Genomic DNA, 16,233 nt, shown 5'->3' on the forward strand with positions numbered 1-16,233 from the left:
GGAGGAGAAGCCAGTTTCGTAAGTAGAAGAACTGGAAGAAATATAAGACACACTGTGGAACTCCTTCATGAATCTGTTTATACCATTGAGAATTTAAGCAATATATTTTTTTTTATGAAAACAAAACTTAGCTTTTTTTTTTCACCTAAAATTGAATATTGCTTTTTAATTAATTTATCCACCTTTCTGAAACTTGATAGATATATCACTTTCATTATATGGAAACAAGCAGTCAGGATATTCTTGATAAACTGCTCTCATACATATCATGTTTTTTTTTTATGTAGACAATTAGTTATGTTTAATGTGTTTTGATAACCTTATCACAGTAAATTTGTAACAAACAAACAAACAAAAAAAATCTACTTCAACGAGATTCATGATTTCCTTCTGTGATTAAGTGAAAGCACATGTTGAGTTTGTCAGATGTGTTGAGTGTGTGTTGTATGAGGTGGGCGGGTCTTTCTCTTTACGGTCTTAAAGTCTCTCTCTCTGGTCTGGTCTCAGCATTATTCTTCAGCACTGCTCATCTTCACACGTCACATCCACCAAATCACAAGATGATCACAATATTCTGCGCTTTCTTTACTCTTCTGACCTGTAAGTTTTCATCATATCTGATGATTTAAAGTGTTTGGACACAATCTGATGTAAAGGTTGTGTTTATTCTGCAGGTGTCCAGTGGAGTGACTGTAGTGACTCAGAGTCCATTAATCACAGTCAGTAAAGGAGAAACGGCTAAACTGGACTGTAATCTGGGGACAGTAACTGATCAGTCTGCTAGATGGTACAAACAGACTCCAGCAGGAGCTCCTCAGTTTGTGTTAAGATTTCGTCATGACTGGAGCTCAGTTAAATATGGATCTGGTTTCTCTGCTCCTAAATTCACATCAACACATTCATCTAAATCAGATTATAGTCTGATCATCAATAATGTGGATGTTGATGATTCTGTAGTGTATTACTGTCACACATGGGACAGCTCTGCTAGTGAGGAGGTATCACAGTGATTCACAGCATGACAAAAACCTCCTCACTGCTCACATTCACTTCTGCTTCTAGACAACAGATATAAGTACTTTTTGAATTTTTTATATATTTTTATTAACAGTTCCAAATAGGACAGATATTTCATGACCATATAGTATGTGCTATATTACAAGTCTTCTGTGGCTGTACAGTATACTATCTTAAGGAATTCCAGTGAATCCTACTGTAGTGAATCACAGTGAATGAAGATATGAACACATCTGAAACATATCTACATGAATATAAAGGACACACTTAAAGTGACCTTCTCATTCCCTTTGTAAAGGAATTCAGTTGTTCACTTCTGTATGGAAAATGCTGCCCCTTCCCAAAGTGGATTTGCTCACTGTAAACAACAGACTAATTTGCAAATAATCTTGAAAACCTCATCTACAAATGAACAATAATTAAGGATGAATGACATTATCTGGTTAAATAGATGACAAGCAGTTTATCTTTTATCTCCGAGCTAGGAATCCTCATGCTGAAAAAATAATTGATTATGAAGTTATTTTTTTGACATCATGACACTTAATCACTGTAAGAGCAGTAAAGAAGAGAGTTTGGGGTTAAAATTTGTGTTCAAGTTCATGTTCTGGTTCTGTGTCTCTTGAGTCTGAAACTGTGGGAGGTTTTTGTAAAAGTAAAGTCGTGAAATGTATCACTGTGGTATTCGGCCAGGGAACAAAACTCAATGTGATCGGTAAGTGAGTTTTATTCTTGATTACTGTTCAGACACCCACATAAGTTATTTTTATTTGTTTTAATTTAATAACTTATTATTAATAATTCATTTAATTTATTATTATTAGACAATTAAAACACAAATTAGAGCTTTTGAGATTTTTTTTCTTGTTAATATTTACTGTTTATATTTAAAATTAATCTTCAAAATAAGATTTCAAATTTGTTGTTTAGTTCTATGATGGGACCCATTCTGAAGTATGTGTAGATGTTTTAAAGGCGTATTATTTACTCACCCTCATATATGTACTGTAGGTATAATGTGCTTTTCTTTGTTAATGTGCTTGTTATTTTCTGGTTAGTGTCAAAATATGGTTAAGATCAATATTAAGCCTCATAAATTTACAACAGAATTCAATTTACGTTTATCATATAAATGATTCCTTTATATGCCTAGCTGTGATACATATATGTGGCCCTAGACCACAAAACCAGTCATAAGTATCAATTTTTCAAAACTGAGATTTGTACATTATCTGAAAGCATAATCATAAGCTTTCTACTGATGTATGTTTGTTAGGATAGGACAATATTTGGCTGGGATACAACTATTTGACAATCTGGAATATGAGGGTGCAAAAAAAATAATAATAATTTTGAGAAAATCGGCTTCAAGGTTGTCCAAATAAAGTTCTTAGCAATGCATAATACTAATAAAAAAATAAGTTTTAATATATTTATGGAAGGAAATTTATAAAATAGCTTAATGGAGCATGACCTTTACTTAATTTCCTATTGATTTTTGGCATAAAAAAATCGATAATTTTGACCCATTCAATGTACAGAATTTTTGCTACAAATATACCTGTGCAACTTATAAATTATATTATATTAAATGATCACATATATTATATTATATTATATTATATTATATTATATTATATTATATTATATTATATTATATTATATTATATTATATTATATTATTCGCTGTTTTCATGCATTTACTGTTGACTGTTTTCTCCAGACTTCCCTCTCTCTCCTCCTGCTCTGACTCTCTTGTCTCCGTCCGCTGAGGCTCTGAAGGAGAGTAGAGCTACACTCGTGTGTCTGGCTGAGGATATTTCAGTAGCTTGGTGCACGTCACCTGGTCAGTCAACGGTCGCTCCGTTACAGATGGAATTTGGAGCAGTCCTACTGAGAAACAGCAAGACAAAACCTTCAAAAAGAGCAGCTATCTGACCATCGAGTCGTCTGACTGGATGGATAATGCGGATTTCTCATGTGAAGTGTCAGTGGGGTCAAAATTCACTAAGAAAAGTATCTCAGCTTCACAGTGTTAAAATAGTGTCTGAATGAAAATGTCAGCTTGTTTTGTCTTTATTTCTTTTCGTGTTAAGTGAACTGTGTATCTGACACTGACTATGACTAATGTACTTCAGTTTTTGGTTTTGATTCTGCAAATAAAAATCTTTGGCATGACATCTGTTTGCACTTTCATGACTCTCGCTCCGGATACACCTGCACCATGCGCCTCACATTTTTAGCTTTATGTAAATCATAATGTTCCCCTGAGCTCTATCAGAATGGAAACACACAAACAGCCTGTTTAGAAATCACCAGCTGCACAGATGGCAGAGAAATAGATTATATTAATAAATTAACAAAACCACAAGCTCCAAGTGGTTATTAATATGAAAATGTGATGAACAATCAATACTTCTATTTTCATCACATTTATTATATCATCATTCTGTAGGCCAACTGATGGTTCAGACCACCAACTATTAACACAGTAAACCATACAGCTGTGAGAATAGTGAGATTTATGTTGATCTTTCAGATTTTTTGACAGTAACATTTTAGTTAAGGTGCACTCAATGTACTGTACTGTGTCTGTGTGAGTAAAGGTGCTGTATGTAGGATTGACACAGAGTGGTTGAACTAGATATTGCAGTCCAAATTCAAAATATTGGAGAGGATTTTTTCATCCGGCCCCTCCTCCTCAGACTTGACGCAGGTTGCCAGATTGACCACACAAACAGGAACGAGCAAAGGTGACGATGAATTAAATGAAATACGCTGTGTTTTCTGCAAACTGGCAACTGGTTCCGAAATAAACAAGTAGGCCTATGTTAATTTAGCATGTTTCTTAAATATCTGCAAACATATTATGGTATTTTTATGCTTTAGTAGAGTCAAAATCTTACATGCAGCACCTTTAATATTTAATTATGAGCGTTGTCAGTTTAATTATTCTTTTAATAAGAAGCGCTATATGCTTGAATCACACATTATGTAAAAACTGAATCGATTTCCTTCCACCAAAGGCAGAACTAATCCAGAAACCCACGCTTACACCCGTAAGAGACTGAGGGATTTCACTCATCCTACAACAAGTGCATCTACAAGAAGGTTGGCAATGACACAAGTCTGTAATAAATGTGGCACTGGAGCCTGTTTTAAAAGAGTCTTTCTGCCAGAGGCACTGAAATGTTGGTCCAGAAGATGGCGTCCTTACCTCATTGTGGTACGGCTTGAAAAAAATTCACAAACAGCCAAGTTCATATGAAAAATAATGGCATTTTGAATGGATAAATATGCAGTAATTAATTTAAAAATGTTTTAAAAAAAATAACAACAACAAATAATCGAGTTCCGGGCCCCCTCTGCCTTGTCGGGCCCCTGGAATCATCCTGACCTTTCCCCCGTTACGGTTCGCTAACTGAAAATGAAGCTTTACCATCAGAGGAATAAAGTTACACATTAAAATATGTTTAAATAAAAAACAATTATTTCAAATCGTAATAATATTTCACAGTATAACTGTTTATACTATGTATTTGTTTATCAAATAAATGCAGCCTTGTTGAACTTCTTTCAAAACATTTAAAAATCTTACAAACCCCAAACATTGAACAATAATGTGTCTCTGTCTGTGACAATGTGCTATTTTATGGTTTTGTCATATGACAAAGTGACTATTTAAAACTACTCCACTGCATTTTTTTTTTTTTGTAAAAAGAAGTACAAATTCAAGATTATCAAAGTTGTTGTTTTCTTTTAAAAAATTTCAGAACTTTCCTTTAAACCTCAGTTATCAGCATATGAATAATGTTCACAATAGCACAGCGAGTATTGCCTGAACAGAATCAGCACTGCTAAATATTTTAGTTCAATCCATATGCTGCTCTGTTGATCAAAGCCCTATGATGTGTGATATAAAAGCACAAAGAAATGTCTGTGTTGAAGAGGAGCAGTGCCCTTCATGAATTTCAGCAGTATTCTCTGTCCCAGTTGTCCAGTATTGTGGGGTTGAAGCAGGATGGTTGGTTGCCATTCACATACAGGGCAGTGTGTTGATCTGCTTGCTCTTGCAATGAATTGATGTACCATAAGTCTTCTGGCATGTCCAGCTCCAGGATCTTCTGCTTGATGCGCAGTTTCTTCTCAATGGTCCTCCTCTTGAACTTAAACTCAGTGATGGTTTTGGTGTAATGGTTTAGAACTGTGACCGCCGAGCCCATGCAGGTGCCAAATGAGCCCCACGCCAGACTGACAGAAAGATGAGAGGAGCATGATAAATTAAAATTTTTACCATTCTATTTTTAATTTAAAATAAATAATTTAGTATTTAATTTATACTTTTTAATAAAAAAAAATTGAAAAAATTTACTGAGATATGTAGTTAATGCACAACATTTACAAGGGAAAGTGTATATTTATGGTATTGTCACTGTTTCTTGAAGTTTTTCACCATTTTATTCATCTTGTTTTTTATTTTTATTGTTTTGTATTGAATTTTAATGGTCCATTGGCATGACAATTTCAAGAATGGATACCCATTTCATAGTAGTTAAACACTAACTATTCAGGTTAAATGAAGTAATACTGTTTGTGTGTACTACTGTATATGACTGGTCCTGAACAGCATGTGGGATTGTTTTGCATTTTGCATGCTGTGCAGTTTTAAATGTTCCTGAAGGTGCTGCTATAGCAACACAGTAATTTACACACCCACACACACATATCTTACACGTGGGTGACAGTACACCCCGATATGAATAAATAAAACAATAAAAACAAATAACTAAAAAATTACACATGCAGAAAAATGCAAGATAAATATACAAAAAATTTAATTACTGTATGCAGTATATTCAGTTTGTGAAAATTTAAATATTACATAAAATTAGAAAATGTTATAAATATGTACATACAGTTACAGTTGTATTAAATAAATAATTAATTCATTCATGTACTATTTTGCAGTGGTTACTATTTTTCATAGTGTGATGTTTGATGAATTGTATTAAAACCAGTCAGTTTGGTCTACAAACATAATTGTAAATATGAATTATAATAATAGTATATTGAACCCACAATAAAAAATAAATAAATAAAAAACCCATACAAATATAAATTGCCCCTGTTTTTTGATAGTTATCAAAAAATAAATAAAAATACAAATGTTATACATATGAGATTTCAATGATATTTTAACCACAGAACTAGGAAATGTTCTGAAATCTGGTCAACTTAATAATAATAATTCAGAAACAGTTAGTTTGAATTTGTCACACCACAGGACAAATTAGCTTCCCAAAATGTTGACGTTTGTGCAAAATACATTTTCAAGTCTAAGATCAATTATCCTGCTCGTTCACCTGGCTTGGCTTTTATTAATGAACAGCTGCTGACAAACTTATTTGTGATGTGCCATTTGTGAGACTCACAGATAGGACCAGCTATAGTCCCAAGTCTTAGGTCTCCAGTCTTCTGGACCCATCTGGACAGCCAGCTGGAATGCCGTGGTGAACATCATATGTGCGACCATCCCAAAAAGGCCTGGGGCACAGAAAAATTACAATGTGTAAGTTGTCATTTTTGGCTTTATCCACAAGATTTCAGTATAATGACTATACAAACTCTGTCCAGTTGCAAAACCAGCTTTATAAGAAGCAAAAAAATTATTATTATTACATTATTGTACCAGTACCATTACTGTATTACATTATTGTGTAGTATTAATACATTATTGTATATTACATTATAATAATTCTTTTCATTTCTGAGGTTGCATCGACTAATGGTCTGAAAAGAAGGAAGTAAAACTTTTTAATGTGACACACATTCTGTTGATTATAAGTTGAAACCAAGTAAACATTAAATGAAACATGCACATGCTTATGCATCATATGGCAGGTGCTGGTGTGCATCGAGTGTGTTGGTGAGCATTCCTACAATCATCAGGATTAGTGCAAATATACAGTAGGGGGAGGGAGGATGGTCTCTGTTGGCCATGTCTCGTACCAGAACCACTAACCCCCTCACCAATCCGATTACAGCACAAACCACCAAATCCCCTCGCTGTTGGGACAGATCGCTCATTCAGACCAGAGCAGACAGGCAGCTACCTCTCACCCACCCCCGCACACATTCACTGCAAAACATCTTTTTCTTATATAATACAATAATAATATAATCTAATAATTATTTAAAAAAAAATCAGTAAATATATTGAAATATATATATATATAAAAAAAGGATATTTATGCAAAATAAAGATTGATTTTCTTGGTAAACTGTTTTGCTATAGCCCCCCTAATAATGGCCTAGCGATGCCCATATGTGGAGTATAATATCATCTCTGTTTCACAGCTGGGGCTGACTGGAGTTGAGCTAGCAGGATTTTTTGCTTTTCTGGCAAATGAGCATTCAACAGGGACTGGCGTTCCTTTGTCTGTCAGTGCTGAAATTGCACAAGCAAAAATTAAAAAAATACATTTTTTTCTTTTAACCATACGAAACATACTGAATATTTTTTACATTGAATTGAGTTGTGATTTAAGGTTAAAGGAAATACCTGTAAACTTACAGTTGTGTTTTAGTTAAAGGATCACCTCATGCAAAACAGGAAATTATTGCTCTTTCTCAACTTTTTCAATTTATAGTGTAAGTTGCAAACACTATGAAGTCAAATCCATGAACATATTAAAGGGATAGTTCACCTAAATATGAAAATTCTGTCATCATTTACTCACCCTCAAGTTTTTCCAAACGTGTGAGTTTCTTTCCTCTGTCAAGCACAAAAATAGATATTTTAAAGAAAAGTTGATGGTAACTATTGACCTCCATAGTACGGATTAAATTCCAAGACAGTCAGTGGCTAAAGTCAACTATTTTGTTACCAACATTTTTCAAAATATCTTTTTTTGGTGTGTTCAGCAGAAGAAGGAGACTTGTACAGTATTGGAACAAGGGTAAGCAAAGTAAGGGAAGTAGGGTAAGTCTGCTGCCTACAAAGCTTCTACTGTCTTAGAGTCAGAGAAAGTGCTACAAAAGTGTTAATTATATGGCTGCTTGAAATAGAATAGAATCTACTAATAGAATCTTGTAATGTAGAGCATGTAGTTGAGATACTGCTATATCATATTGTACTCCTACAAGTTGACAAAAGAAACTTTATAGCACATATATCCATTTTAAATTAGTATTATCCTAAACTAAAGGCAATTAACTATAATTAAATAAATAAATAAGCAGGCAAGCCTGTCAATTTGTCCCACCCCAATTTCGCTCATCTCTTTTTAATTAATAGAAATTAGTTACCTGAGAGAGCAGTGCACAGAGCTGCAAAGGCATTGAGCTTGAGTCTGTTTATCAAGTTAAAGCATGGACACATCTCTATCACCATCAAAGCTCCACCAGTGAACAGCAGAGCAATGTACAGGCACTCAGCCACAATACACAGCCAGAGCACTCCTGAGAGAGAGAGAGAGAGAGAGAGAGAGAGAGAGAGAGAGAGAGAGCTGATAAGAATGGGAATATCTCTTTTTTAATCACATGAGACATCATCGTCCTGTTGTTTTTTACATTAGAGCTTACATTTATTTTATACATTACATAATGCTTACATATTATCATTTATACATTATTTACATTCCTTCTGCATATATTGTAAACTTAAGAAGCTTTCAATACAAGATGACTATTACAAACCATAAAGTGCCAAAATGGACAGCACTGATACAGTATTTCTTATTTATATTTTTAAGTTTATCAGATGTTAATATTAAACAAGTGGTGTTTTTGTCTCTTTAACATATAGTAGTAATAGTTTCTTTTATTAGCACATTACATTAAGTACATTTTCCTCTCCTCTATTGTATACATTTTAGACAAAATGTATATTAAAGGCGATAAAATGTTGTGCTTTCTGCTCAAAAATAAATAAATAAAGAAAAATAAAGAAAAAAAAAGACTTTGAAATTGATATTTAAGATGTCTGCTGTTTTTAATTGCCATTATGCTTTTTGGTCTGCTCCAAACATGTTTCTTTCTTTCTGGTGTAAATACTGTGAATTGAAGGTTTGATCAATAATCAGTAATAGAAGGTAATAGAGGATAATTTGTTAATGATACTGTATGTTACAATTGCTTATTGTTCATATGAATAACACGTAACACTTGTTACTTACCCACCTCTTTCATGATCTGGTGTGATCTCTAAAAAGCTCCTACAGTTAAATCCTACAAACAGAGAAAGTTCTGGTAAACATTGGCTACTGTCTCCAAATGTTCATAAACAAAAGGATTCACATTCAGTAACAATGAACAAAAATATTTACATAATTTATTAAATGTTAATGTTAATTAATAAATAATAAACACTAATTTAATTAATTATACTAATATTCCCTTTCATAGGTTCACTTAATGCTCCATTGGTAACTGATGCTATGGGAACACCCTCAGGTGTGACGATTGTCTGAACCCCATAGAGAAACATGCAAATTTACTGACTTTATCATAGCATCTCAGCCGTGCATTTGAGAAAAATCAGATTCGGAGGAGTTTGGCAATGGGCAGACTGGCGTTTGCAAATAATTTGGTGCTTTGTGCTAGCAAACAATTGGTTTGCATGACTCAGATGCTTTTCAGCTGACTTGTTAGTAAGGAAAGAGAGGGCAAGCACCCTTCAATCACAACATGGTTCTCAGACAACAGCAGGCTGTTCATATACTTCATTAGAGTTGTGCTGATAGACTATAGTATCATCGATATTATACTTCATATGACAATGTACTCTTGTTTACTCCAAGGCTTTTGGAGTTCAGGAACTGTGCCTCATGTCACACATCCATGACATTGTGTCCACAGTGAGTGGTGTCCTCATAGTTCACACTGTATCCTTTTTGCCGACTCAGACAGCTCTTCCTGTAAAATGGACTCACCTGTTTTTAGTCTCTTCAGTACCCAGTCCTGGAAGGTCTAATTCACATAGAGGCACAAAATTGTAAACCCTTCCAGACTCTGTCCTCATGAAGGTACTGTAGGTTTAAGCAGACACATGGTCAGTCAGAGCAACTGACGGCTCTCTCTGTCTCCAGTGTGGAAACTTCTGTCAAATGTGTCATTATAGGTTCTTCGAAACATAAAACGGGCATAACTTCTGATTTCGGCATGGTCTGCCTCGTTTTATTAGAGTGCTCACCACAATTATTGGCATTTGGGAGGCTCTCATTTTGGGGCAGGAAGTTATTCCTCTTTGGAGAGAGTTCTCAAAGGTCTTATATGATCAGGTGTCAAAAAAAGTATATGGGGGTCAATGCCTTTCTTTGATTTGAGTCTACTGAACTACATTCTTCAGAGTTGCAGTTTGAGGATGCTGATGGAGGAGCAAATCCCAGCTGGGAAATTGGTTCATCACTATAGATCTGAAGGGTGTTTATTTTATGTTTTATTTTATTTTAATTTATTTTATTTTAGGGTCTTCCATATTTAGATCAATCAGAGATGCAAGAAGTTCCTCAGGTTTGCTTTTAGGGGTAAAGCTTACCAATTCTTCCCACTCCCTTTCAGCCTAGCCTTAGCATCTTGCACAATTACAAGGTGCATGGATTTTACTCTGACTCCACTGGACTCCAGAGCATTTGTGTGCAGACCTTCCTCTTCGACTGGCTAACTGTAGCACAGTAGTCTGGGGACTTGGTGTCAAGACTCTGTTCTTGATCATAATTTCGAGGTCTAGGGTTGAGAATGGATCCTTGGAGGACTTTTCTACTGCAGAGCCAGCAGACCATGTTTTTAGGAACAGTATTAGCCTTAAGCTCGATGCAGACATGGATGACTACTGCTCGTGTTCAGTTGTTTTGTACCTGTCTCTCTAAATAACTCAGAATAGGGCAGGACGTCAATGTTAGTCTGATTTGCAGATTTTGGGGTCTCAAAACTGCTTCACCAGTGATTCTGCTGGGCCTGTTTCACAGAAGAAACTCAGCGAGTTCATTCCTGTTAGCTTTCTCAGTGTGAGGGTCACATGTAGATACTATCAGACCCTCTTCATATGGACACAATGCCAGTTTCTGATTTGCAGTGTTTCTCTAGACAAAGTCCTTTGCCACGAGTCAAATGCCTCACTAGTAGGCTGGAGTGCAGTCTACTAATGCTTCCCAACCATCAAAGTCTGGAACGGTGGGCATTTTTTACGGCACATAAAGATGGAGATGCTGGCTTTGGTCTCTCACCTGGGCTGAAGGTGACCATTTTTGAAAGGATGGCTCCCTCCACTAGGAGGTTTTGTGCTCTCAAATGGAAGCTATTTGACTCTTGGTGTAGAAATCGCAATTTGGACCCAGTTTACTGCCCTGCTGGTTCAATGCTGGAGTTCCTTAAGGAGTTGTTTTGTCTCCCATTTTATGTGTGGGACAAGACTTTTCTGTTATGTTTGTGTTCCTTTTTGGAACTATCTGTGGTTTTAGAAGGGTTCACTACTCTTGGTTTGAACAGTTGGAGTCAGTCCCTGAGAGGCTTCTGACTCTTAAGCTGGTTCTGTTTATGGTTTTAACATTCCTAAAGGGTTACTGATTCCTCCCTTCATAAAAAATTGAGGAGAATAAATTAGTGTCTTTTTACATGAGCTTCAGACAATTGTCACACCTGGCAGTGTTCCCATAGTGTCAGCTGCTTCCTTTTTCAGGGAACCAAGGTTACATAGGTAACTGAGATGTTACAATAGGTTATATTTTGAAGATTAATAACAGTGCTATAAAAGCATTATTCATTGTTATTTCATGTTAGAATTCATTATGCATAAATGCAGATGTATCAGTTCACATAAACCAACCAAAAAGGACTGTTATTCATTGTTAGTTTATATTAACTAATGCATTAACTGGGGAAGTCATGGCCTAATGGTTAGAGAGTCAGACCTGTAACCTAGACGTTGTGGGTTTGAGTCTCAGTCGCTCTACCATCCTTGATACCACGACTGAGGTGAGACCCTTGAGCAATGCACCAAACACCCAACTGCAAATATGGCTGCCCACTGTTCTGGGGTTGTGTTCATGGTGTATGTGTTCACTACTGTGTGTGTGCACTTGGATGGGTAAAATGCAGAGCACAAATCAAAACTGTTGAGTTCAATGTCTTTGTCCAAAAAATAAAAAATCACTTCACTTCACTTCACTTCACTTCACTTCACTTCAACTAATGTTAACCATGTATGCTATGTTAAGAAATGCATTAGTATATGTACAAGTCAGCATTAACAAAGATTAATTAATGCTGTTTACAAATATTGTTAATTATTGTTCACCCAAAAATGAAATGAATGAATTTCTTACTTCTGCTGAACACAAAAGAAGATATTCTGAAAAATTTGGGTAGCCAAAGAGTTTCTGGCCCCCTTGACTTCCATAGTACCACTTTTGTGTTCAACAGAAGAAAAAAACTCACAAAGGTTTAGAACAAACTGAGAGTGAGTAAATTATAGGATTTTAATTTTGGGGTGAACTATCTCTTTAACAATTTCATTAACACAACCTTATTGTAAAGCGTTGCCAAATTCATTCAGTCCAGTCCCAGAGATGGAAAATGAACTACTCCAAATGTTCTAGTACTGACTGAGTCTTTGGCATTTGGAAGTCAGTCTTTGTTGAGATACTGTCTGTTAACTTTTGACAAAAGAAACACTGTCCAAACATGCTTTCACTTTCACCCATCATTAGTGAAACCTCCTACTATTTATTCTCCTTAATTACAGCCTTGTGCAGGCAGTCCATCCATGACAAAGAGCCAGTGATGTTGTCTTACCTATTAAGTCCACGGTTTGTTCGCAGGAGAACCAGATCCCCGCATGGAACTTCCTCATGAGGAACTTCTCTTCTCCTGTCTCGTAGATGTACTGCACCAGCCGTGTGTCGTTGATGTTGGAGCTGTTAAAGCGGATGCAGTACGTCTGCTTGACTTTCACCGTCCCCATGCAGAAAGGCTTTACCACCTTCCTGGTTCCCTCACACCAGTAGCTAGTGGTGACGGCCGAAACAGCCAAGGCGAACGCCACGTAGTTAAGAGTGAGAGCCAGGGATGCTCTCTGAGCACGCTGTATACCCATAGCTCTCTAGGAGGCACGAGGAGACAAGTAATCCTGGCTTCGAGGTCCTTGCTTCAGACATTCAAACTTTTTGGAATTGGTATCTTCAGGATTATCGGGTTTTGCAGATCTGTCCTTTCTTCTCCTTGTTAGACCAACTGGATTTCACAAATGACAGCTGCTCTACTTCATGCCTAGCTCTAATGCTATCAGGCTCTTATGGTTCGCTCTAACTCACCATGCGGCCCCCCTCCTGACCCACGATTCCCTTCCCCCATCCTTTTCACTGTTATCATTTCAAAGGGCAAATTGCATGTCAGACCTTGGTTTTCTTCTTCCATCTAAACCCATAGCTTATTTTTGTGAGCATAGCAATAAAACAGATTATCAATCAGATTATTCTTCAATCTGATGCAGGGCTGTTTGCCAGCATTTCAGAGGAAACTTCCCACATTTTCAAGACTGCCTTTCAATGAACTGCAAAAGATTGTTCAACAATAGTTTACAGTAAAAAAAAGATAAAGATAAATCCGTAACATCTTTGATGCTGTGAAGAAGCTCTGTTTATGCATGCAAGAACTGTTGCTTTGTACACACACACACACACACACACACACACACACACACACACACACACACACACCGCTTATATATGTGTGTGTGAGCACATAAAGCAAATCCTGTCCAATTTGACAGCTGGATGACTGATGCAGGATATTTCATACAAATATAAGGCAACAACTGTGGAAAATATGTTTAAGAGCTGACAGATGTCAGCATAAATGTACTCTAGACCAAACCCACAAGGGCTTATGTTATAAATGTATGTATATATATATATACAGCATAATTGTACTCTAGACCAAACCCACAAGGGCTTATGTTATATATATATATATATATATATATATATATATATATATATATATATATATATATATATATATATAACATAAGCCCTTGTGGGTTTGGTCTAGAGTACAATTATGCCATACATTTATAACATAATATATATATATATATAATTTTATATATATATATTTATACATACATATAAAAAAATACATATATATATATATATATACATACATTTATAACATAAGCCCTTGTGGGTTTGGTCTAGAGTACAATTATGCTGACATAGGATATAGGACAGTTCAGGACAGTTCGGACATTGTGGTGAATCAGAGGTACAAAACAAAATAAATACTGTTCAGTTTCTTGCACAGACTGATCGTTTTGTGTCTTTACACATCAATGTATCGTCACGAGCCGCAGGGTTTAATTTGGTTTTGTTTGTGTATGTTTTTTTGACTCTCAAAGCCATGATTCCCATTCACCTCCATTATATGACTGACAGACTGCAACGGTTTGAGTTAAAAAATCTTTGTTTGTGTTCTACTGAAGAAACAAAGTCACCTACATCTTGGATGCCCTGGGGGTAAGCAGATAAACATCAAATTTTCATTTTTGGGTGAACTATCCCTTTAAGCTGCAATTAGTGTAAAAACTCAAATTTAGTACCGCTTTGAACCTTGTTCAAAGCATTTTTTGCTTGTGCTATATAGGCCATAGTTAACTTTAGAATTTCCCCCCACCCCAGTGCCATTTTATATGAACAGGTGACAAGGTTGCATCCTACTTGAGGACAAAGGTTGGAAATATAGGAAAAAGAAGGAAATTACTTTTTCTCTCTCTCTCTCTCTCTGAGGTGCGGTTGAACAGGAAATACTAGGACTGGATTAAGGCTCGTAATATCAAAGAACAGTGGTGGATGTTTATGTAATATGGAATCCTGAGGTTTATTGGTTTCTGGATATTTCATGCTTTGTCACAGAGATATTCATTTTACAGAATGTAATATTTTATTACTTCTACCTACTTTTCTAAAGGCAGATTTGCTTTTTTTTTTTTTTTTTTTAATCAGTCCACCTATACAAAGTACAAAGTGTTTCCGGAAATCACTCATTCATTGCCATACATAATATGGTACAGGCTGAATCTTTGTCCTTGCCTTATTACATACTTTTTTGTGATCGTAGCTCCGTGTAGCTTTGTTTTTCTGTAGAATCTTTATATTACAATCACTCTCTGTTGTTTAAAGTGATAAAATATAACTTAATTCCCACCATATTTCTGATATTATCAATCAAATCTGATTAATTTGATCATTCACTTTTATTTTAAATCCGCAAGTGCAGTGCACCTGCATCGCGTTAGCACTCGTTAGCTTGTTATTTGCGTTTCCATTTGTGCCTATCGCTGTTTTCTTTCATCCTCTCCTCTCTCTCGCTACTCTCTCTCTGGTTTTTCACAAGTTCATCAAACAACTGTGGTAAGAATCTTTCATCAAGCACGGTGAGTAATGGCTTCTCCTGCTATTGTTATTTGCACTGCTTGCCACATGTATAGTTTATCTATCTCTGTTAGTGACGAGGGATTCACATGTGATAAATGCAGGGAAATAGTTAGGCTGACAGAGAAGATTTCACAATTAGAGACACGCATCCAAACTTTAATTGAGGACAGTAAGAATGTGAGGGCTCTAGATACAGCTTTGAATGTGTCTAGCTCAGGGAGTCCTGTACATTGTTCGGTTCCAGTAACAGGGCCTTTGCAGCAGGGCAACTGGGTGACTGTGAGGCGGCACACCACTCTTCTGTTCCAATCAAGACATTAAACAGGTTCTCCCCACTCAGTGATGCACCCACTGAGAAACCTGATGAAAGTGCTCTAGATATTGGCGATTCTATTGTACGGAATGTGAAAATAGAGACACCAGCCACCATAGTCCAATTTTTACCGGGAGCCAGAGCGCCTGACATCTTAGCAAATTTAAAAGTGCTGTCTAATGCTAAACGTAAATACAGTAAGATTGTTATTCACGCTGGCGCTAATGATGTTCGACTTCGGCAGTCGGAGATCACTAAAAATAACATTAAAGAGGTGTGTGAACTTGCAAGCATGATGTCAGACACTGTAATATGCTCTGGTCCCCTCCCTGCTTACCGTGGTGATGAGATACATAGCAGATTGTCATCACTCAATGGCTGGATGTCTAAGTGGTACCCGCAGAATAACATAGGTTTCATAGACAATTGGACAAGCTTTTGGGGCAGACCTGACCTGTTGAAAAGAGATGG

At 36.1% G+C, this 16,233-nt stretch overlaps 1 protein-coding gene and 1 pseudogene across 1 annotated transcript; one reads left to right on the plus strand and one right to left on the minus strand.

Annotated features, from left to right (window-relative positions):
• The first annotated feature begins 1,602 nt into the window (after positions 1-1,602).
• Positions 1,603-3,195, plus strand: LOC109049189 (annotated as a pseudogene).
• A 1,496-nt stretch (positions 3,196-4,691) lies between these two features.
• Positions 4,692-13,298, minus strand: LOC109049188 (germ cell-specific gene 1-like protein). The gene is made up of 5 exons (XM_042730185.1): positions 12,811-13,298; positions 9,199-9,246; positions 8,326-8,478; positions 6,450-6,561; positions 4,692-5,268 (listed from the first exon to the last, which is right to left on the minus strand). The coding sequence occupies exons 1-5, from the start codon at positions 13,109-13,111 to the stop codon at positions 4,989-4,991; spliced, it is 894 nt and encodes a 297-aa protein (XP_042586119.1). The 5' UTR covers positions 13,112-13,298; the 3' UTR covers positions 4,692-4,988.
• Positions 13,299-16,233: the final 2,935 nt, after the last annotated feature.

This window comes from Cyprinus carpio, chromosome A3 (assembly GCF_018340385.1).
Source record: "Cyprinus carpio isolate SPL01 chromosome A3, ASM1834038v1, whole genome shotgun sequence".
Taxonomy (NCBI): Eukaryota; Metazoa; Chordata; class Actinopteri; order Cypriniformes; family Cyprinidae; genus Cyprinus; species Cyprinus carpio.

Excerpts from the sequence above, each read along its gene's own strand:
- LOC109049188 (XM_042730185.1), bottom strand. The coding sequence starts at position 13,111 with ATGGGTATACAGCGTGCTCAGAGAGCATCCCTGGCTCTCACTCTTAAC. Across the intron at positions 6,562-8,325 it reads TCTGTGCACTGCTCTCTCAG|GCCTTTTTGGGATGGTCGCA; the intron begins GTAACTAATTTC and ends TCTGTGCCCCAG. Across the intron at positions 5,269-6,449 it reads GACTATAGCTGGTCCTATCT|TCTGGCGTGGGGCTCATTTG; the intron begins GTGAGTCTCACA and ends TCTTTCTGTCAG.